We start from the raw sequence: 24980 nt of genomic DNA on the forward strand, positions 1-24980 counted from the left end.
AGTTATATTCCTGTACATAGGAGCAGTATTATAGTAGTTACATCTTGTACATAGGAGCAGTATTATAGTAGTTATATTCTTATACATAGGGGGCAGTATTATAGTAGTTATATTCTTGTACATAGGGAGCAGTACTATAGTAGTTATATTCTTATACATAGTGGGCAGTATTATAATAGTTATATTCTTGTACATAGGAGCAGTATTATAGTAGTTATATTCTTGTACATAGGAGCAGTATTATAGTAGTTATATTCTTGTACATAGGAGCAGTATTATAGTAGTTATATTCTTGTATATAGGAGCAGTATTATAGTAGTTATATTCTTGTACATAGGAGGCACTATTATAGTAGTTATATTCTTGTACATAGGAGCAGTATTATAGTAGTTGTATTCTTGTACATAGGGGGCAGTATTATAGTAGTTATATTCTTGTACATAGGGGCAGTATTACAGTAGTTATATTCTTGTACACAGGGAGCAGTATTATAGTAGTTATATTCTTGTACATAGGAGCAGTATTATAGTAGTTATATTCTTTTACATAGTGGCAGTATTATAGTAGTTATATTCATGTACATAGGAGGCAGTATTATAGTAGTTATATTCTTGTACATAGGGGCAGTATTATAGTAGTTATATTCTTGTACATAGGGGCAGTATTATAGTAGTTATATTCTTGTACATAGGGAGCAGTATTATAGTAGTTATATTCATGTACATAGGAGCAGTATTATAGTAGTTATATTCCTGTACATAGGGGCAGTATTATAGTAGTTATATTCTTGTACATATGAGCAGTATTATAGTAGTTATATTCTTGTACATAGTGAGCAGTATTATAGTAGTTATATTATTGTATATAGGAGCAGTATTATAGCAGTTATATTCTTGTACATAGGAGCAGTATTATAGTAGTTATATTCTTGTACATAGGGGCAGTATTATAGTAGTTATATTCTTGTACATAGGGAGCAGTATTATAGTAGTTATATTCATGTACATAGGAGCAGTATTATAGTAGTTATATTCCTGTACATAGGGGCAGTATTATAGTAGTTATATTCTTGTACATATGAGCAGTATTATAGTAGTTATATTCTTGTACATAGGGGGCAGTATTACAGTAGTTATATTCTTGTACATAGGAGCAGTATTATAGTAGTTATATTATTGTACATAGGGGGCAGTATTATAGTATTTATATTCTTGTACATAGGGGGCAGTATTATAGTAGCTATATTCTTGTACATAGTGAGCAGTATTATAGTAGTTATATTCTTGTATATAGGAGCAGTATTATAGCAGTTATATTCTTGTACATAGGAGCAGTATTATAGTAGTTATATTCTTGTACATAGGAGCAGTATTATAGTAGTTATATTCTTGCACATAGGGGGCAGTATTATAGTATTTATATTCTTGTACATAGGGGGCAGTATTATAGTAGTTATATTCTTGTACATAGGGAGCAGTATTATAGTAGTTATATTCTTGTATATAGGAGCAGTATTATAGCAGTTATATTCTTGTACATAGGAGCAGTACTATAGTAGTTGTATTCTTGTACATAGGAGCAGTTTTATAGTAGTTATATTTTTGTACATAGGGGGCAGTATTACAGTAGTTATATTCATGTACATAGGAGCAGTATTATAGTAGTTATATTCCTGTACATAGGAGCAGTATTATAGTAGTTACATCTTGTACATAGGAGCAGTATTATAGTAGTTATATTCTTACACATAGGGGCAGTATTATAGTAGTTATATTCTTGTACATAGGAGCAGTATTATAGTAGTTATATTCTTGTACATAGGGGCAGTATTATACTAGTTATATTCTTGTACATAGGGGCAGTATTATAGTAGTTATATTCTTGTACATAGTGAGCAGTATTATAGTAGTTATATTCTTGTACATAGGGGCAGTATTATAGTAGTTATATTCTTGTACATAGTGAGCAGTATTATAGTAGTTATATTCTTGTACATAGGAGCAGTATTATAGTAGATACATCTTGTACATAGGAGCAGTATTACAGTAGTTATATTCTTGTACATAGGGGGCAGTATTATAGTAGTTATATTCTTGTACATAGGGGGCAGTATTATAGTATTTATATTCTTGTACATAGGGGGCAGTATTATAGTAGTTATATTCTTGTACATAGGGAGCAGTATTATAGTAGTTATATTCTTGTATATAGGAGCAGTATTATAGCAGTTATATTCTTGTACATAGGAGCAGTATTATAGTAGTTATATTCTTGTACATAGGAGCAGTATTATAGTAGTTATATTTTTGTACATAGGAGCAGTATTATAGTAGTTATATTCATGTACATAGGATCAGTATTATAGTAGTTATATTCCTGTACATAGGAGCAGTATTATAGTAGTTACATCTTGTACATAGGAGCAGTATTATAGTAGTTATATTCTTATACATAGGGGGCAGTATTATAGTAGTTATATTCTTGTACATAGGGAGCAGTACTATAGTAGTTATATTCATGTACATAGGAGCAGTATTATAGTAGTTACATCTTGTACATAGGAGCAGTATTATAGTAGTTATATTCTTATACATAGGGGGCAGTATTATAGTAGTTATATTCTTGTACATAGGGGCAGTATTATAGTAGTTACATCTTGTACATAGGAGCAGTATTATAGTAGTTATATTCTTATACATAGGGGGCAGTATTATAGTAGTTATATTCTTGTACATAGGGGCTGTATTACAGTAGTTATATTCCTGTACATAGGAGCAGTATTATAGTAGTTACATCTTGTACATAGGAGCAGTATTATAGTAGTTATATTCTTATACATAGGGGGCAGTATTATAGTAGTTATATTCTTGTACATAGGGGCAGTATTACAGTAGTTATATTCATGTACATAGGATCAGTATTATAGTAGTTATATTCCTGTACATAGGAGCAGTATTATAGTAGTTACATCTTGTACATAGGAGCAGTATTATAGTAGTTATATTCTTATACATAGGGGGCAGTATTATAGTAGTTATATTCTTGTACATAGGGAGCAGTACTATAGTAGTTATATTCTTATACATAGTGGGCAGTATTATAATAGTTATATTCTTGTACATAGGAGCAGTATTATAGTAGTTATATTCTTGTACATAGGAGCAGTATTATAGTAGTTATATTCTTGTACATAGGAGCAGTATTATAGTAGTTATATTCTTGTATATAGGAGCAGTATTATAGTAGTTATATTCTTGTACATAGGAGGCACTATTATAGTAGTTATATTCTTGTACATAGGAGCAGTATTATAGTAGTTGTATTCTTGTACATAGGGGGCAGTATTATAGTAGTTATATTCTTGTACATAGGGGCAGTATTACAGTAGTTATATTCTTGTACATAGGGAGCAGTATTATAGTAGTTATATTCTTGTACATAGGAGCAGTATTATAGTAGTTATATTCTTTTACATAGTGGCAGTATTATAGTAGTTATATTCATGTACATAGGAGGCAGTATTATAGTAGTTATATTCTTGTACATAGGGGCAGTATTATAGTAGTTATATTCTTGTACATAGGGGCAGTATTATAGTAGTTATATTCTTGTACATAGGGAGCAGTATTATAGTAGTTATATTCATGTACATAGGAGCAGTATTATAGTAGTTATATTCCTGTACATAGGGGCAGTATTATAGTAGTTATATTCTTGTACATATGAGCAGTATTATAGTAGTTATATTCTTGTACATAGTGAGCAGTATTATAGTAGTTATATTATTGTATATAGGAGCAGTATTATAGCAGTTATATTCTTGTACATAGGAGTAGTATTATAGTAGTTATATTCTTGTACATAGGAGCAGTATTATAGTAGTTATATTCTTGTACATAGGGGCAGTATTATAGTAGTTATATTCTTGTACATAGGGAGCAGTATTATAGTAGTTATATTCATGTACATAGGAGCAGTATTATAGTAGTTATATTCCTGTACATAGGGGCAGTATTATAGTAGTTATATTCTTGTACATATGAGCAGTATTATAGTAGTTATATTCTTGTACATAGGGGGCAGTATTACAGTAGTTATATTCTTGTACATAGGAGCAGTATTATAGTAGTTATATTATTGTACATAGGGGGCAGTATTATAGTATTTATATTCTTGTACATAGGGGGCAGTATTATAGTAGCTATATTCTTGTACATAGTGAGCAGTATTATAGTAGTTATATTCTTGTATATAGGAGCAGTATTATAGCAGTTATATTCTTGTACATAGGAGCAGTATTATAGTAGTTATATTCTTGTACATAGGAGCAGTATTATAGTAGTTATATTCTTGCACATAGGGGGCAGTATTATAGTATTTATATTCTTGTACATAGGGGGCAGTATTATAGTAGTTATATTCTTGTACATAGGGAGCAGTATTATAGTAGTTATATTCTTGTATATAGGAGCAGTATTATAGCAGTTATATTCTTGTGCATAGGAGCAGTATTATAGTAGTTGTATTCTTGTACATAGGAGCAGTTTTATAGTAGTTATATTTTTGTACATAGGGGGCAGTATTACAGTAGTTATATTCATGTACATAGGAGCAGTATTATAGTAGTTATATTCCTGTACATAGGAGCAGTATTATAGTAGTTACATCTTGTACATAGGAGCAGTATTATAGTAGTTATATTCTTACACATAGGGGCAGTATTATAGTAGTTATATTCTTGTACATAGGAGCAGTATTATAGTAGTTATATTCTTGTACATAGGGGCAGTATTATAGTAGTTATATTCTTGTACATAGGGGCAGTATTATAGTAGTTATATTCTTGTACATAGTGAGCAGTATTATAGTAGTTATATTCTTGTACATAGGGGCAGTATTATAGTAGTTATATTCTTGTACATAGTGAGCAGTATTATAGTAGTTATATTCTTGTACATAGGAGCAGTATTATAGTAGATACATCTTGTACATAGGAGCAGTATTATAGTAGTTATATTCTTGTACATAGGAGCAGTATTATAGTAGTTATATTCTTGTACATAGGGGGCAGTATTATAGTAGTTATATTCTTGTACATAGGGGCAGCATTATAGTAGTTATATTCTTGTACATAGTGAGCAGTATTATAGTAGTTATATTCTTGTACATAGGAGCAGTATTATAGTAGTTACATCTTGTACATAGGAGCAGTATTATAGTAGTTATATTCTTGTACATAGGAGCAGTATTACAGTAGTTATATTCTTGTACATAGGGAGCAGTATTATAGTAGTTATATTCTTGTACATAGGAGCAGTATTATAGTAGTTATATTCTTGTACATAGGAGCAGTATTATAGTAGTTATATTCTTGTACATAGTGGCAGTATTATAGTAGTTATATTCATGTACATAGGAGGCAGTATTATAGTAGTTATATTCTTGTACATAGGGGCAGTATTATAGTAGTTATATTCTTGTACACAGGGGGCAGTATTATAGTAGTTATATTCTTGTACATAGGGGCAGTATTATAGTAGTTATATTCTTGTACATAGGGGCAGTATTATAGTAGTTATATTCTTGTACATAGGAGCAGTATTATAGTAGTTATATTCTTGTACATAGGAGCAGTATTATAGTAGTTATATTCTTGTACATAGGGGCAGTATTATAGTAGTTATATTCTTGTACATAGGGGCAGTATTATAGTAGTTATATTCTTGTACATAGGGAGCAGTATTATAGTAGTTATATTCTTGTACATAGGGAGCAGTATTATAGTAGTTATATTCTTGTACATAGGGGGCAGTATAATAGTAGTTATATTCTTGTATATAGGAGCAGTATTATAGTAGTTATATTCTTGTACATAGGAGCAGTATTATAGTAGTTATATTCTTGTACATAGGGGGCAGTATTATAGTAGTTATATTCTTGTACATAGGAGCAGTATTATAGTAGTTATAGTCTTGTACATAGGGGGCAGTATTATAGTAGTTATAATCTTGTACATAGGGGCAGTATTATAGTAGTTATAATCTTGTACATAGGGGCAGTATCATAGTAGCTATATTCTTGTACATATGAGCAGTATTATAGTAGTTATAGTCTTGTACATAGGGGGCAGTATTATAGTAGTTATATTCTTGTAAAAAGAGAGCAGTATTATAGTAGTTATATTCTTGTACATAGGGGGCAGTATTATAGTAGTTATATTCTTGTACATAGGGGGCAGTATTATAGTAGTTATATTCTTGTACATAGGGGGCAGTATTATAGTAGTTATATTCTTGTATATAGGAGCAGTATTATAGTAGTTATATTCTTGTATATAGGGGGCAGTATTATAGTAGTTATATTCTTGTACAAAGGGAGCAGTATTATAGTAGCTATATTCTTGTACATAGGAGCAGTATTATAGTAGCTATAGTCTTGTACATAGGGGGCAGTATTATAGTAGTTATATTCTTGTACAAAGTGAGCAGTATTATAGTAGTTATATTCTTGTACATAGGAGCAGTATTATAGTAGTTATATTCTTGTACATAGGGGGCAGTATTATAGTAGTTATATTCTTGTACATAGGGGGCAGTATTATAGTAGTTATATTCTTGTACATAGGGGGCAGTATTATAGTAGTTATATTCTTGTACATAGGAGCAGTATTATAGTAGTTATATTCTTGTACATAGGGGGCAGTATTATAGTAGTTTTATATTCTTGTATATAGGGGGCAGTATTATAGTAGTTATATTCTTGTACATAGGGGCAGCATTATAGTAGTTATATTCTTGTACATAGGGGGCAGTATTATAGTAGTTATATTCTTGTACATAGGGGGCAGTATTATAGTAGTTATATTCTTGTACATAGGAGCAGTATTATAGTAGTTATATTCTTGTATATAGGAGCAGTATTATAGTAGTTATATTCTTGTACATAGGAGCAGTATTATAGTAGTTATATTCTTGTACATAGGAGCAGTATTATAGTAGTTATATTCTTGTACATAGGGAGCAGTATTATAGTAGTTATATTCTTATACAAAGGGGCAGTATTATAGTAGTTATTTTCTTGTATATAGGCGACATTACCACTTACCCCTCTCCTGTGTACCCCAGGGAGCAGTGACATTGCCCGTTTTCTGGATCACATTGCCCACCATTATGACAAGGGCATCTCTGTTTACATCCAGGTCCAAAGTATCCAGGTGGGCACGGTATGGAGCACATTGGACCCTATAGAGAGAATACAATGAAAGTCTTGTCTGGAATAAGGCGCTGCTATGGAGGTAATGGCTGATCAGAGGGTCTCACCATCCATCCTGGGGGGCAGCTGCACTCTCCGCTGCTCTGGTTACAGATGCCTCCGCTCTGGCACGGACAAAACTCTGGGCACTGGTACTTTGACGGCTGAACTTCTTTACATCTAATTTCACAGCTGCAAAAGGAGCAGAAAAATATGGTTCAAGCCATGCTGGGACTTGTGCTGCCACAGCGGACAGAAAGCAATACTCACTATGGTCCCGTAAATCCTTCCGGACAAATACAAGTCCCGTTCTGAGGCTCGCAGTTGGCGCCGTTCATACACTGGCAGTCCAGTAAGCAGTTCGTGCCATAGGTGCCCGGATCGCAGGGCATTTCACACAAGGAATCCTTGTACCCCGGAGGGCAGATACAGGAGCCCAAAACGGGGTCACACACCCCATTGTTCTGGCAGTTGCAGGAATTGTTGCACCTTGGTCCCCACAGGTGGGGGTCACAGGCTGAAATTAGAAGAACGGTGTAATGAAGGGTTAATCCAGATGACGTCCCCCTACAAAAAACCCACAACGTTCTGGTTATTTCCCAGTACGGGGTGGGGAAGAGGGCACATTGTTTTTTTCCCATAATACATTGGGGCACCAGATGCTTCTTATTACGGGGTTGTAGTTATTTTCTAAGCCAAATCCGTATATCTGCAATATAAAAAATAAAAGACCCCAAGGGACATCGCTGCCTGGGAATATTCAGCGGGCGACGTCTTTCCCTGGCTTCAGTTCCGTCACTCACTGGGAACATGTACAGAGTTACACTGGAGACGATCGGGGCCAACGGGAATTTAGAAAATTCCAATAATCTGCCATTATCTGGTATAAAGCCCCCGTCCTGTGCTCTCCGAGAATCCCCGTGTACCTATTCCCACCACTAGGGGGAGAGCGCTAAACTGCGGAATATGACCACATGCATGTCGCCCCCTAGTGGTCACAACAGGCATCTGTGTCTGGAGGGCGAAAAGAAACCGCAGATCTTATAAATACTGTGCACAGTAGGGGTGCTGTAAACCGTGGCTTACCGCTGGAGCAGTCCCGTCCTCCCCAGCCTGGTTCACACTGGCACTGGTTTGGGGCTTCACACCGGCCATGGACACATTCCCTGCTGCAATGTGCTGCAAAGAGAAGAGATGTCCTCATCAGACCAATAGATGGCGCAATAACGTATGGAAGAGTGGGTGTGGTTCAGGGCAAAGTGACCCGGATATGTGACCCATAATATGTGGCCCCTGCTTGGTAATCCTAGAAACTTGCTGGATGGATGAAAATTAGGCAATTTAAACATTGTACAATTATTAAAGGAGCATTCCAGGGATAAAACAGTGTTTTGTCTAGTGCAAGGAAAAAATCCCCACGTATTGCTCCACCCCTATGTCATACAAGCCCCCCAGCATCATGTTCTGCCCCATGTGACATATTCTTCACTAGTCATCCTCCACCTTGTCTCATATTCTTTGTGTCATCTGCTCTACACCTATCATACTGCTCCTATGTCATCCTCCTCCTCCTGTGTCATCCTCTTGCTCCTTTGTCATGCTCCTTCTCCTGTGTCATCCTCTTATTCCTGTGTGATGCTCCTCCTCCTGTGTCATCCTCGTCCTCCTGTGTCATGCTCCTCCTCCTGTGTCATCCTCTTCCTCCTGTGTCATGCTCCTCCTCCTGTGTCATCCTCTTCCTCCTGTGTCATGCTCCTCCTCCTGTGTCATCCTCTTATTCCTGTGTGATGCTCCTCCTCCTGTGTCATCCTCTTATTCCTGTGTGATGCTCCTCCTCCTGTGTCATGCTCCTCCTCCTGTGTCATCCTCTTCCTCCTGTGTCATGCTCCTCCTCCTGTGTCATCCTCTTCCTCCTGTGTCATGCTCCTCCTCCTGTGTCATCCTCCTCCTCCTGTGTCATGTGCCTCCTCCTGTATCATCCTCCGCTTCTTGTGTCATGCTCCTCCCCCTGGCACCTTCACCTCCTGTGTCAGGCTCCTTTCCCTGCTTAATCCTCAGCCTCCTGTTTTATGCTCCTCCTGTGTCATCCTCTGCCTCCTGTGTCATGCCTTTCTCATGTCATCCTCCGCCTCCTGTGTCATGCTCTGCCCCCATGACATGCTCTGTCCCATGTGTCATACACTTCCTTCTGTGTCTTGTTCACACCCTTATGCACCACCCATGTCATGCTTTTTCTCCTGTCGCCTGCTCTCCCCTTTTTGTTATGCCCCTCCCCCTTTATTATGACCCTCCCCTTTGCATGCTCCTCCCCCACAGGCTCTACCCCAGGCATACCTCACTCTATCACTTCTGCCTGGAGGGCTCTATTAACATTTGATTAATCTCCTCCTCACCATCAGGCCATGATTGTCCTGCAGGACATACATTAACCCCTTCCTCCACTATCTTTAAACCCACCATGTTCAATAATTAAAGGGGTCATGCTGCTTTAAATCTCAGAAGTGAAAATGTAACATCCCAAAAGTAGTGATTCCAGGAGGTGCAGGGCCCGGCTGTAAGTCATCGCTGGTGGTCTGGGATTTTCTTAAGACAGTTTAATAAGGGGTCTGATAAACATGGAGCATCTCCAGCCATATATGGAGCAGACGGCAGAGCGGCATCTTCTATCCACATATGTGAAGAATTACTGCCGACTCCTTCTGAGAACTATACACTTGTTACCTATGTGTTATATTTCGAGGGGGTGTCCATGGTGTCCATTTCAACCCTAAGATCAGGTAATCCATTCTTAAGCACGCGTTGATATCAGCGGGTGGTAGGCATCCTACAAAGCTGTGTCTGTGGAGCCCTAGGGCTCATTTTTGGGGATAGTCCTCTAAACAATCAGAAATGACAATCCATGAGTCTTTGTTTCCGATAGCAACCAATCACAGCTCAGCTCTGATTTCACCAGAACATTTTGAAAAATGACAACTGGGCTCTGATTGGTTGCTATGGGCAACAAGGCCAATTTCCATGTCTTAGTTCCGGTCATAGCTGCCGAGTAGCTGAACGAGCTGCCGAGAGACTATAGGTGATCATACACCTTCGTGTAGTATCTGCTATGCACGTGAACACTCAGTTTGGCTGAGGATACATGCTTTTTTAGTGATCAGCAGGGATATGTAGTTCAACATAGAAAATAAGGACATCCCCCATATTAAATGGTCATGAATTTGTCATAAAGGGTGGAGTTTCTGCACAAACCACTCCCATAACCAGGAGGCTCCACCCAATTTATGGGCGTTACAGGGGGAAGGAATTAACATTTTCCAGATTATGGTAGATTCTGGACTAAACACCTATTGTTGGGTCTACACTGTGCTCCAAATTATTATGCAAATAATATTTTCTCAGATTTTCCCAAATTACCTATATGAATTGCAGTCATTGTAATTTTCCAGTTAAATAACTATTAGAGTACAATTGAAAGGTTTTTGCACAAACTGCCTATGATAACAGTATATTTTTAAAAAAGTAAAAAACTCAAACTGCACTCACAATGCATGTTCCAAATTATTATGCACAGCAGAGTTTTCAACCTTTTCATTTTAATAAAGAACAAAAAAATGGTCATTTTTGAAATTATAAGCATTAGCCGGTTATTACACACTGAAATCAAACAGTTTTCAACTCAAAACTTTATTCTAGGTGATGTTACATTTGCACATAGGACCCCTTGTTCGAAAGGAGCTTCTGAACTCTCTCGTCCATTGAATTTGTCAGGTTTTGGATGGTTTCTGCTTCAATTGTTTTGCATGAGGACAGAATACCCTCCCAGAGCTGTTGCTTAGATGTGAACTGCCTCCCGCCATCATAGACACTCCTTTTGATGATGCTCCAGAGGTTCTCAATGGGGTTGAGGTCAGGGGAGCATGGGGGCCACACCATAAGTTTGTCCCCTTTTATGCCCATAGCAGCCAGAGATGCAGATGTGTTATGTGCAGCATGAGACGGGGCATTATCATGCATGAAATGATCTCGATGGTCCAGATGGATGGAGTGGAGGATGGCTGGTTGATGGGCACCCCATGCAAACACGGCTACGGCGCTAACAAGGAGGAGGTGGAGTAATGTTTTGGGCTGGAATCATGGGGAGAGAGATTGTCGGCCCTTTTAGGATCCCTGAAAGGGTAAAGATGAACTCCATAATGTATGTTGAGTTTCTCAAACAGCACTTCCTTCCATGGTTCAAGAAGAAGAACCGTGCATTCCGCAGCAAGATCATTTTCATGCATGATAATGCCCCGTCTCATGCTGCACATAACACATCTGCATCTCTGGCTGCTATGGGCATAAAAGGGGACAAACTTATGGTGTGACCCCCATGCTCCCCTGACCTCAACCCCATTGAGAACCTCTGGAGCATCATCAAAAGGAGTGTCTATGATGGCAGGAGGCAGTTCACATCTAAGCCACAGCTCTGGGAGGGTATTCTGTCCTCATGCAAAACAACTGAAGCAGAAACCATCCAAAACCTGACAAATTCAATGGACGAGAGAGTTCAGAAGCTCCTTTCGAACAAGGGGTCCTATGTGCAAATGTAACATCACCTAGAATAAAGTTTTGAGTTGAAAACTGTTTGATTTCAGTGTGTAATAACCTGCTAATGCTTATAATTTCAAAAATGACCATTTTTTTGTTCTTTATTAAAATGAAAAGCTTGAAAACTCTGCTGTGCATAATAATTTGGAACATGCATTTTGAGTGCAGTTTGAGTTTTTTATTTTTTTTAAAAATATCCTGTTATCATAGGCAGTTTATACAAAAACCTTTCAATTGTACTCTAATAGGTATTTGACTGGAAAATTACAATGACTGCAATTCATATAGGGAATTTGGGAAAATCTGAGAAAATATTATTTGCATAATAATTTGGAACACAGTGTAGATTGGGTGAGGGTCTACAGGTCTAACTCAACGGGGGTCTACGTGCTGAAATAAAGATACCCTAAAACAAAATCATCCTTGTTCGATATATTCCTTTCTGTAAGTGTTGGGGTCTGAGAGGCACCTTGAGAAAAGGAGAGACCACCCAGGCTTCCTCAGGAGTTAGCAAATCTCCTGGTCTTTGCCAAACCCTCCCAAAAAAGAGAAGTGGATGGAGCACGGAAGGCCTAAAAAAAGGACATGCGAAGGACAAGGAGGGTGTGCTCTTAAAAGTAGGCATGTCTGAACGTACTTTTTGCCAACCCCTTGTGGCCACTCGACGCCCCAATTTAGCCCCCATTCTGGCTACTGCAGAGGTAGTTACTCAGTTTTTAAGATTCCAGAATGGCCCCCCGGCCTAGATATCATATTTTATGGAGGACGATCTATGCTGATCTATGTGGATCTTGGATGCAGGACTTGATAAAAGACAAAACTTCATTGTCCCTTTCCCTTCGCCCCCCACAGGTCACATCTGTAGAAGAAGCCATGAAGAAGCTCCTGCTACCAGTGACCTGTCTTAGTCAGCCCCGGCCATATACTGGGCTGTGTTATCCACTGCCTAGAAAAAGCAATCATAGTCCCGACTGGGATGTCTGAAGTCAATCACGAGGTAGAAGACAAGCTGAGAACTGCCGTAACTGCGGCCAAAAACAACATGGAGGCCTTCAAGTGATCTCCATGGAAACGTCAGATACAGAGGCACAGAGCCAAAACACATGACTCTGCTTGTGAAAAGTTATCACCAGGGAGATAAGAAGAACAGACAGAGGCCTGGGACAGCAGAGAGCGAGCAGGAGCCCACATCTGGTCCCTCATCTCATACCACCGCCCTGAAATAACAACTGATATGTGATCGACTACTTTCTAAAGACGAAACAAACGCCGTTGATAACACAAAGTGCGGATCTGGGCAAAAATGAAAAGTGTGGCCCCCAAATGCCAACACACTGCACCACACGGAACATCTATGGTGCATTTACACAGGACGGTGTCAGCGGTTTTCATGTTCGTCAGGTGATTGCCCACATATTTTTACCTACGAACACTCGTCTGCAGTGCCGGTCATTATCCTGTACCCCGAGTGTCAGTGTCATTATCCTGTACCCCGAGTGTCAGTGTCATTATCCTGTACCCCGAGTGTCAGTGTCATTATCCTGTACCCCGAGTGTCAGTGTCATTATCCTGCACCCCGAGTGTCAGTGTCATTATCCTGCACCCCGAGTGTCAGCATCATTATCCTGTACCCCAAGTGTCAGTGTCATTATCCTGCACCCCGAGTGTCAGTGTCATTATCCTGCACCCCGAGTGTCAGTGTCATTATCCTGTACCCCTAGTGCCATTATCCTGTACCCCGAGTGTCAGTGTCATTATCCTGTACCCCGAGTGTCAGTGTCATTATCCTGTGACCCGAGTGTCAGTGTCATTATCCTGTACCCCAAGTGTCAGTGTCATTATCCTGCACCCCGAGTGTCAGTGTCATTATCCTGTACCCCGAGTGTCAGTGTCATTATCCTGTGACCCGAGTGTCAGTGTCATTATCCTGTACCTCGAGTGTCGGTGTCATTATCCTGTACCCGAGTGTCGGTGTCATTATCCTGTACCCCAAGTGTTAGTGTCATTATCCTGTACCCCGAGTGTCAGTGTCATTATCCTGTGACCCCAAGTGTCAGTGTCATTATCCTGTACCCGAGTGTCGGTGTCATTATCCTGTACCCCGAGTGTCAGTGTCATTATCCTGTGACCCGAGTGTCAGTGTCATTATCCTGTACCCGAGTGTCGGTGTCATTATCCTGTACCCGAGTGTCAGTGTCATTATCCTGAACCCCAAGTGTCAGTGTCATTATCCTGTACCTCGAGTGTCGGTGTCATTATCCTGTACCCGAGTGTCGGTGTCATTATCCTGTACCCGAGTGTCAGTGCCATAATCCTGTACCCCAAGTGTCATTGTCATTATCCTGTGACCCGAGTGTCAGTGTCATTATCCTGTACCTCGAGTGTCGGTGTCATTATCCTGTACCCCGAGTGTCAGTGTCATTATCTTGTACCCGAGTGTCGGTGTCATTATCCTGTACCCCGAGTGTCAGTGTCATTATCCTGTACCCCAAATCTCAAAATTATTGTCCTGTCATAATTCTTGGATTCATATGACCCTCTGACTGCAGGTAACACACATTCACAGTACCCCGTACGTCCTTCCGTGGACTGAGCGTCCCCCCATAGACCACTAGCGCAGGCGCACCTCATCTACAGTCCGTACACAGAGAGTTAGGTTGACCTAGTAAGGGTTAATACCTTCATCTGGAATCATTTAGTTGGAGATTGTAATCCCCTTCCAGCTCTGGAGAGACCTTCCTCCAAATCCCGATGTATCATAGTGGAAACGCAATCCACACATGAAGCAACAAGGATTTCATGTCATCTCTAGGCCACACAGTAGACAATGCAGATCAGGCCGGAGGATGCTGGCAGCGTCGCTGATCACAGATCCAAGCACAAGGGTAGAGCTTTGGTTGGAGTCTCTGCCATTTTGAGACGCTTCCAAGATACATGAAGTACGAAGTTATAGCAAGATGAAGGATGTTTTTCACTGGCTCATGTAGAGCCTTGGAAAGAACATAGCAAAGATCCAAATACAGGCCCTGCAGGGTCAAAAGGATCTTCAGGATCTACAAGTTAATCTTGAGGAACCCCAAGAACTGCTTCTAGGATGGTCATTGTGGAAGAACTAGACCTGGACCTTCTGCTTACCTTCATATCTATATGATGAAAGTAGAGTTATGGCAAGAGCCTTGGAAAGAACCTAGAATGATGTGCTTTACCAAAAAAGTTCTATCTTGATCTCATCTGTCCACAAGACGCTTTCCCAGAATGATTTTGGCTTACACATGTACATTTTGGCAAACTGCAGTCTAGCTTTTTTGTCTGTGTGTCAGCAGTGGGGTCCTCCTGGGTCACTTGCCATAGTGTTCATTTCATTCAAATGACGACAGATAGTTCGCGCTGACACGGATGCCCCCTGAGCCTGCAGGACAGCCTTTAGTTCTTTGGAACTTGATTGGGGCTGCTTATCCAACATCCAGACAATCTTGCGTTGCAACCTTTCATTAATTTTTTTCTGCCGTCCATGTCCAGGGAGATTAGCTACAATGCCTTGATATTTTTCAACAATTGTGATTCTCATGTCCTCAGACAGTTCTCTTCTCCTCTTTCTGTTCTCCATGCTTAGTGTGGCACACACAGACACACAATGCAAACATTGAGTCAACTTCTCCCCTTTTTAATCTGGTTTCAGGTGTGATTTCCATATTGCCCACACCTGTTAATCGCCACAGGTGAGTTTGAAAGAGCATCACATGCTTGAAACCAAGTTGTTTACTCACATTTTTGGAAAGGTGCCAACAATTTTGTCCGGCCGATTTTTGGATTATTGTGTGAAATTATGTCCAATTTGCCTTTTTTTCTCAATACACCCAAAATAAATAAACGTGTATATTGCAATAATTTTCTAGGATAAATACTCCATTTTCTGGAACGCTTTTGGCCATGACTGTATATGAAGCATTTTTTCAAGATGTAGGACAACAAACAAACTTAGAACAAAGCACAGGCTCTACAGCATATATATATATATATATATATATATATATATATATATATATATATATATAAGTCAATGCTGTGGAACCTCAACTGCTTCTTGGATGGTAAAGTGAAAGCAATAGACCTGGACCTTACACCTAACCTCAAGTACCCTCTTATTTCTATAACAAGATGTAGGACACTGTTCGCAGACTCATGAAGAGTCTTGGAAAGAACCTAACATAGATCCAAGTATGGGCCTTTCAAAATTGACAGGTTCCTTAGGATCTATGAGTCAGTGTTGAGGAACCTCAACTGCTTTTTGGATGATCACGGTGGAAGCACTAGACCTGGACATTCTTTCTATCCTTATATCTGTATGAAGAATGTGAAGTTATGGCAATATGAAGGATGATGTTCACTGGCTCATGTAGAGGCTAGGAAAGAACCTAACTTGGATCAAAGTTTTCACCTGTAAAATGGCAGCCAGACATGTCCTTGAGGGCAGATATGTATCGCTGAGATTAGCAGCTTAAGTGATGTAAAATCGGGAAAGCATGCTCCAGCACACATAGTGCTGAGAGGGTTAATAGGGCGTATCAGGGCCGTTTTTTTCGAGCAGTCATAAGAGACGGGTGGGATTGGCTGCTCACATATCACCACCCCAGGGCGTGTGTATAAAATGAAGACCGAGTGTCTCATTCAGTGTGTGTGGCTGGAGGTGTAGAGACCTCCAGCGTGTCTGTGCTAAAAGACACTAACCGTGTGCGAGTGAACCCGCCATATTGTATGGACTGTTTATTTTTCTGTTTCGTTACACTGTGCCAGACAAGGCTGTTTTTTATTTACTTCTAAAAGTGCGGTTTATGCAGGCATAATAAACCGGCCTTGGATGTTTTAAAGAAACAGTATCCTGTGTCTACCTCTAACGATGCTGAGTAACTACCAAACCCTACACACCCTACAGTATACAGGATCTGAGTCAGTGTTGAGGAAGCATTAGACCTGGACCTTCCACCTCTGATACCCTCATATCTAAATACTATGTCTTTGGAAAGTAAGGTGTCTCCAATAAGTATGGTGGCACTCTTGTGTAGTCAGAAGACAATGTGCCACCTTCCCATAATCCTTCCTTGTGTGGTTGGGTTTTTCAGGGGCCTCCAAAGTTCTGTGTCTACCTCTGCCAACCCAAATAGATTTGTCATGTGAGGGGACAGTTCAGAGTGTCACATGATGAAGCGCTGACCATGTATGATGCCCAGTTAGATTTTGAGACGTTTTTCCACATCCTCTAGACCAGGAGCAGACAACCATTTTTGGTCCAATGACCATATTGTCCCACTGAACCACTCCCACCCAAGGTAGTGATAAACCAAAACCTGGCTTATCAAAAGTAGATGTCTTAAATGTCCTGAAGGTGCCACCACCTGGACTCCTAACCACAGTATTGTGATCTGGAAAGCAGAAGACCATATACTTACCCGTCCCAAGAGGAGAACTACAACGCAACATTTGTGCCAAAATGTGGTACTTTGTGTTTGATTTTCCACCGTGTTTGTGGGACACCATGAAATGTAACCATGGATTGTGTATAATTTCCACTTACGCACACACTCGTCATTGCTCTCGTAGTATCCCTGGCAGCAGCGGTGCCTCTTCCTATAGTCCACCTTTACCCCGTGGCGGTAAGCAGTCCGGTACATGATCCTATGTGATACATGAAATTGAATCAACATATGGCACCAGCAAGACAAGGTGTCCTGAAAATGGTCATCTGCCCCTGCACTCTTCTGAAATACTCTGTGCTGCTGGGAAAACTGTCACATTCAGCCCTGTGCTCACTCACATAATTACAGGAATGCGTTATCCACTACCTCTTGCAAGATCAGTAGATTCCTTTCCTGAAATGCTCTGTGCTGCTGACATTCTATAGTTCTTCCACTATCTATTTCCTCCTTACACAATGGCACTAATCCTATCATATAAGATACCATCTGCTGAGCTGTGTATCTAATCCTATCATGTGTTGGTGGCATTACTGGCTGTCATGGGTGTACTCACTTTGGAGGAGTGCATGTCTTGAAGTAACTCCACGTACTGTCACAAGTGTCAGGAGTTGACTGGCTGTAGGGGTGGGCATAGGACTCCTTCACCGCTGTTGTATAGCTGTTAAAGACAAGGATCGTCACATAAGCCATGCTTAAAGGTGAATTGTGTCTAGCTATAATCATTTAAAGGGATGATGTTTCCCATTTTCACATAATATACGTATTATACATATTTTTTCCTTCACTATAAAAATATATGGAACATTACTGTAAAATATTTCATTGCTGACCTTTAACAGTTCAAAAATCAAAATTTTGGCCAGGCCTATCTTTAATACTGGTGGCGCTATCGCATTAAAGTCTATGGAAAAAATAGATCAAAGCTACGGTGGTGAATGCTGGTATTGCAAGTAAATAGAGAGAAAAAATATTTAAAGAGGAAAACACATATTTCTGATACAATGTAATACGTCTGTATCTGATCAGGGTACAAACACAGTGTATGATGGTGGATACAGGAAGATGACAGCCGCCAGCTGTTTCCTCTACAGGCAGTGATAGCCCTGGACTTGCAGCTTAGTGAATTTGTAGAATGCGTGTTTTCTTTGACCTCACCTTTCCCAGTAGCTGCAGACGTTGGGGCCATTGACTTTCAGAGATGTGCCAGTCTGTATGTTCACCAACCACAGTAACCCGGGTATCACTGTGGGCACCCATAGGGACTTCATTCTGCAAAATAATGGAGCAATCGACATCACTTCGGTCTTTTATCATCATTTTCGAGCTCATATAGTCACCAAATTTTAAAGTGCGAACCACCACCAATCAGCATGGAGCCGCTCTGTAAACACAGGAAACCAACCAATGGAAAACAGGAAGGGGATCGAACAGAGGATGTTTTGTCGCCGTGTTTGGGCAGATGGAAAAATTGGCATTCAGTCAGAAATCTAACAAGGAAAATCATGCCGCTGTTTAAATCAGTACTGTCCCTTTAATTGTCAGGATCACATTAGCATTAACGGTGCATGTGGGCTGTCATGTGGAGGTTACTACCTAAAAGACTTCCCTTGGTGTGCTAAAATGTTACAGGGCTAGGAAAATTGGGAAAAATAATACATATACATGCCAACTTTCCAAAATATATATTTTTTAATTTTTGACAATTTTTTTTTTCACTATTGTGCAATTAAAAATGATACAGAAAGATACTGTAATATGATGGAGTTTAAAGGGGTATTCTAAGCTTAAATATAGCAACATTTGAGTTTAAAGGGGTATTCTAAGCTTAAATATAGCAACATTTGAGTTTAAAGGGGTATTCTAAGCTTAAATATAGCAAAATTAGAGTTTAAAGGGGTATTCTAAGCTTAAATATAGCAAAATTAGAGTTTAAAGGGGTATTCTAAGCTTAAATATAGCAACATTTGAGTTTAAAGGGGTATTCTAAGCTTAAATATAGCAACATTACAGTTTAAAGGGGTATTCTAAGCTTAAATATAGCAAAATTAGAGTTTAAAGGGGTATTATTAGCTTAAATATAGCAACATTTGAGTTTAAAGGGGTATTCTAAGCTTAAATATAGCAAAATTAGAGTTTAAAGGGGTATTCTAAGCTTAAATATAGCAACATTAAAGTTTAAAGGGGTATTATTAGCTTAAATATAGCAAAATTAGGGTTTAAAGGGGTATTCTAAGCTTAAATATAGCAACATTTGAATTTAAAGGGGTATTCTAAGCTTAAATATAGCAAAATTAGAGTTTAAAGTTGTATTCTAAGCTTAAATATAGCAAAATTAGAGTTTAAAGTGGTATTCTAAACTTAAATATAGAAAAAAATGCGTTTAAGGGGGATTCTAAGCTTAAATGTAGCAAGATTAGAATTTTTTTTAGAATTTAAAGGGGTATTCTAAGCTTAAATATAGCAAAATTAAAGTGTAAAGGGGAAAGTGGTATTCTAAGCTTAAATATAGCAAAATTAGAGATATTGTAATATTGTAGAGTTTAAAGTGGTATTCTAAGCTTAAATATTTATGGTCTAACCATAGGACCAATCACAAGAAGAAGGGCGTGTCTAGGGATGATGGGGAAATAAGTATCGGAGCATGCTCATGCCTGTCTTCTATAGTCTGTAATGGAGAGTGCCCCCACATGTGTAGAGAAGTCTTTGGTCTTATTCATCTATAATTTATATCCTGGAGGTTATATCAACTTGTCAATGATCAGAAAACCCCTTTAAGGTTTGTCTATGGAAAGGCAGACCCTTTAATGTTATGAGAAGCCCTAAGTTATAGGGTAGATGAGCATCCACACAAGTGCCCCCGAAGAGAAGGATGTCTGCCAAATCTATGGAAGCCTCCTGGGTAAAGTTGAGACCTCCAGGGCTCCATAAAGAATTGACAAACCTCCCCAAAAGTTTTCTTGTGTGATATAGGGATGGTTCATCATCATATAAGGCCTTCAGGGGAGGAGCTTTACACGTACAACAAAGGAGCTTGTGTGTGCTGCTCATCCCCCGCGGAACCGGAACACGACACATGAGACTCGGAGTGTTCTATGTGGCCTTCAGGGGAGGAGCTTTACACGTACAACAAAGGAGCTTGTGCGTGCTGCCCCGCCCCCACGGAACCGGAACACGACACATGAGACTCGGAGTGTTCTATGTGGCCTTCAGGGGAGGAGCTTTACACGTACAACAAAGGAGCTTGTGCGTGCTGCCCCGCCCCCGCGGAACCGGAACACGACACATGAGACTCGGAGTGTTCTATGTGGCCTTCAATTAAGCACAAGAGTATACTGAAGACACAAATCCGCATGTGCCTCCTGTCCTATAAGCATACCGCACTTCATATTAAGTCAATTTTCCCAGGCCTTGAAATTTCAAAGCCTGTAAATGGGTTTAATAAAATCCAGGAGGGAATCTTGTTTTACTTAAAGGCCCATTACTCTTTTAATTCCCTTCTTAAGCTGATCTCAGAATTTGGCCAAGGCTTTGGAGCTGATTAGGTTTGACGAGAGATTGTTTGTCTGTGACCTGGAACGTATAAGTCTTGGATGCGGTGACCACCCAGAGCAGCAATCGCTATTCTCCCCCAAACAAGCAGTTACTTCAATCCCCAGGACAATAGAAGGTGGGAGGCAATCAGGGGGTCTTAGGGTTGGGAAAAGAATTCTGGGCTTGGTTCTAGTTTTTTTCATATGTGTTGGATCTGTGCCTACAGCTTCCAGAGGTACAGTAAGGAGTGGCCGTCAGGAGAAAGCGTGGGCGGACAACGGGTCTATCAAAAGTAGTGATATCCAGGGCTGCTGAGCATGCAATTCTCTGTGTTACATCCTGTGTCGTAACCCTGGTCTGACTTCTCCTGCTTGTTCACTGACAACATGTGTCTGAGATTATAGATAATGTATATGCATGCAAACATAAACATACTATATATACATATATATATATATATATATATACATATATACACATATATCCCTGCAAAATATCTATACTTCAAAAAGAATCATAAGAATAAATACCATAGTACTATAGTAATAATATTTTACCTACTATAATACTGCCCCCTATGTACAAGAGTATAACTACTATAATACTGCTCCTATGTTCAAGAATATAACTACTATAATACTGCCCCCTATGTACAAGAATATAACTACTAGAATACTGCCCCCTATGTACAAGAATATAACTACTATAATACTGCTCCTATGTACAAGAATATAACTACTATAATACTGCCCCTATGTACAAGAATATAACTACTATAATACTGCTCATATGTACAGGAATATAACTACTATAATACTGCCCCTATGTACAAGAATATAACTACTATAATACTGCCCCTATGTACAAGAATATAACTACTATAATACTGCCACTATGTACAAGAATATAACTACTATAATACTGCTCCTATGTACAAGAATATAACTACTATAATACTGCTCCTATGTACAAGAATATAACTACTATAATACTGCTCCTATGTACAAGAATATAACTACTATAATACTGCTCCTATGTACCAGAATATAACTACTATAATACTGCCCCCTACGTACAAGAATATAACTACTATAATACTGCCCCTATGTACAAGAATATAACTACTATAATACTGCTCGAATGTACAAGAATATAACTACTATAATACTGCTCCTATGTACAAGAATATAACTACTATAATGCTGCTCCTATGTACAAGAATATAACTACTATAATACTGCTCCTATGTACAAGAATATAACTACTATAATACTGCTCCCATGTACAAGAATATAACTACTATAATACTGCTCCTATGTACAAGAGTATATCTACTATAATACTGCTCCTATGTACAAGAATATAACTACTATAGTACTGCCCCTATGTACAAGAATATAACTACTATAATACTGCCCCTATGTACAAGAATATAACTACTATAATACTGCCCATATGTACAAGAATATAAACACTATAATACTGCTCCTATGTACAAAAATATAACTACTATAATACTGCTCCTATGTACAAGAATATAACTACTATAATACTGCTCCTATGTACAAAAATATAACTACTATAATACTGCTCCTATGTACAAGAATATAACTACTATAATACTGCCCCTATGTACAAGAATATAACTACTATAATACTGCCCCCCTAGGTACAAGAATATAACTACTATAATACTGCTCCTATGTACAAGAATATAACAACTATAATACTGCACCCTATGTAAAAGAATATAACAACTATAATACTGCTCCTATGTACAAGAATATAACTGCTATAATACTGCCCCTATGTACAAGAATATAACTACTATAATACTGCCCATATGTACAAGAATATAAACACTATAATACTGCTCCTATGTACAAAAATATAACTACTATAATACTGCTCCAATGTACAAGAATATAACTACTATAATACTGCTCCTATGTACAAAAATATAACTACTATAATACTGCTCCTATGTACAAGAATATAACTACTATAATACTGCCCCTATGTACAAGAATATAACTACTATAATACTGCCCCCCTAGGTACAAGAATATAACTACTATAATACTGCTCCTATGTACAAGAATATAACAACTATAATACTGCCCCCTATGTACAAGAATTGTAACAACTATAATACTGCTCCTATGTACAAGAATATAACTGCTATAATACTGCCTCCTATGTACAAGAATATAACTACTATAATACTGCTCCTATGTACAAGAATATAACTACTATAATACTGCCCCCTATGTACAAGAATATAACTACTATAATACTGCTCCTATGTACAAGAATATAACTGCTATAATACTGCCTCCTATGTACAAGAATATAACTACTATAATACTGCCCCCTATGTACAAGAATATAACTACTATAATACTGTCCCCTAAGTACAAGAATATAACTACTATAATACTGCCCCCTATGTACAAGAATATAACTACTATAATACTGCTCCTATATACAAGAATATAACTACTATAATACTGCTCCTATGTACAAGAATATAACTACTATAATACTGCTCCGATGTACAAGAATATAACTACTATAATACTGCCCCCTATGTACAAGAATATAACTACTATAATACTGCTCCTATGTACAAGAATATAACTACTATAATACTGCTCCCATGTACAAGAATATAACTACTATAATACTGCTCCTATGTACAAGAGTATATCTACTATAATACTGCTCCTATGTACAAGAATATAACTACTATAGTACTGCCCCTATGTACAAGAATATAACTACTATAATACTGCCCCTATGTACAAGAATATAACTACTATAATACTGCCCATATGTACAAGAATATAAACACTATAATACTGCTCCTATGTACAAAAATATAACTACTATAATACTGCTCCTATGTACAAGAATATAACTACTATAATACTGCTCCTATGTACAAAAATATAACTACTATAATACTGCTCCTATGTACAAGAATATAACTACTATAATACTGCCCCTATGTACAAGAATATAACTACTATAATACTGCCCCCCTAGGTACAAGAATATAACTACTATAATACTGCTCCTATGTACAAGAATATAACAACTATAATACTGCCCCCTATGTAAAAGAATATAACAACTATAATACTGCTCCTATGTACAAGAATATAACTGCTATAATACTGCCCCTATGTACAAGAATATAACTACTATAATACTGCCCATATGTACAAGAATATAAACACTATAATACTGCTCCTATGTACAAAAATATAACTACTATAATACTGCTCCAATGTACAAGAATATAACTACTATAATACTGCTCCTATGTACAAAAATATAACTACTATAATACTGCTCCTATGTACAAGAATATAACTACTATAATACTGCCCCTATGTACAAGAATATAACTACTATAATACTGCCCCCCTAGGTACAAGAATATAACTACTATAATACTGCTCCTATGTACAAGAATATAACAACTATAATACTGCCCCCTATGTACAAGAATATAACAAATATAATACTGCTCCTATGTACAAGAATATAACTGCTATAATACTGCCTCCTATGTACAAGAATATAACTACTATAATACTGCTCCTATGTACAAGAATATAACTACTATAATACTGCCCCCTATGTACAAGAATATAACTGCTATAATACTGCCTCCTATGTACAAGAATATAACTACTATAATACTGCTCCTATGTACAAGAATATAACTACTATAATACTGCCCCCTATGTACAAGAATATAACTACTATAATACTGCTCCTATGTACAAGAATATAACTGCTATAATACTGCCTCCTATGTACAAGAATATAACTACTATAATACTGCCCCCTATGTACTAGAATATAACTACTATAATACTGTCCCCTAAGTACAAGAATATAACTACTATAATACTGCCCCCTATGTACAAGAATATAACTACTATAATACTGCTCCTATATACAAGAATATAACTACTATAATACTGCTCCTATGTACAAGAATATAACTACTATAATACTGCTCCGATGTACAAGAATATAACTACTATAATACTGCCCCCTATGTACAAGAATATAACTACTATAATACTGGCCCCTATGTACAAGAATATAACTACTATAATACTG

General features: G+C 38.2%; 1 protein-coding gene across 1 annotated transcript in view; it reads right to left on the reverse strand.

Annotated features, from left to right (window-relative positions):
• The window catches only part of PEAR1 (platelet endothelial aggregation receptor 1), a 174387-nt gene that overhangs the window by 64452 nt on the left and 84955 nt on the right, over positions 1-24980 (reverse strand). The window contains exons 2-8 of the mRNA XM_073639448.1: positions 18465-18578; positions 17863-17967; positions 17408-17508; positions 8338-8430; positions 7522-7768; positions 7320-7443; positions 7105-7241 (exon numbers count right to left, since the gene is read on the reverse strand). Coding sequence (XP_073495549.1) covers positions 7105-7241; positions 7320-7443; positions 7522-7768; positions 8338-8430; positions 17408-17508; positions 17863-17967; positions 18465-18577 — 920 coding nt within the window. The 5' untranslated portion in view covers position 18578. The remainder of the gene's footprint in view (positions 1-7104; positions 7242-7319; positions 7444-7521; positions 7769-8337; positions 8431-17407; positions 17509-17862; positions 17968-18464; positions 18579-24980) is intronic.

Source organism: Phyllobates terribilis, unplaced genomic scaffold (assembly GCF_046119375.1).
Source record: "Phyllobates terribilis strain yellow unplaced genomic scaffold, ASM4611937v1 Scaffold_7__3_contigs__length_470593459, whole genome shotgun sequence".
NCBI lineage: Eukaryota > Metazoa > Chordata > Amphibia > Anura > Dendrobatidae > Phyllobates > Phyllobates terribilis.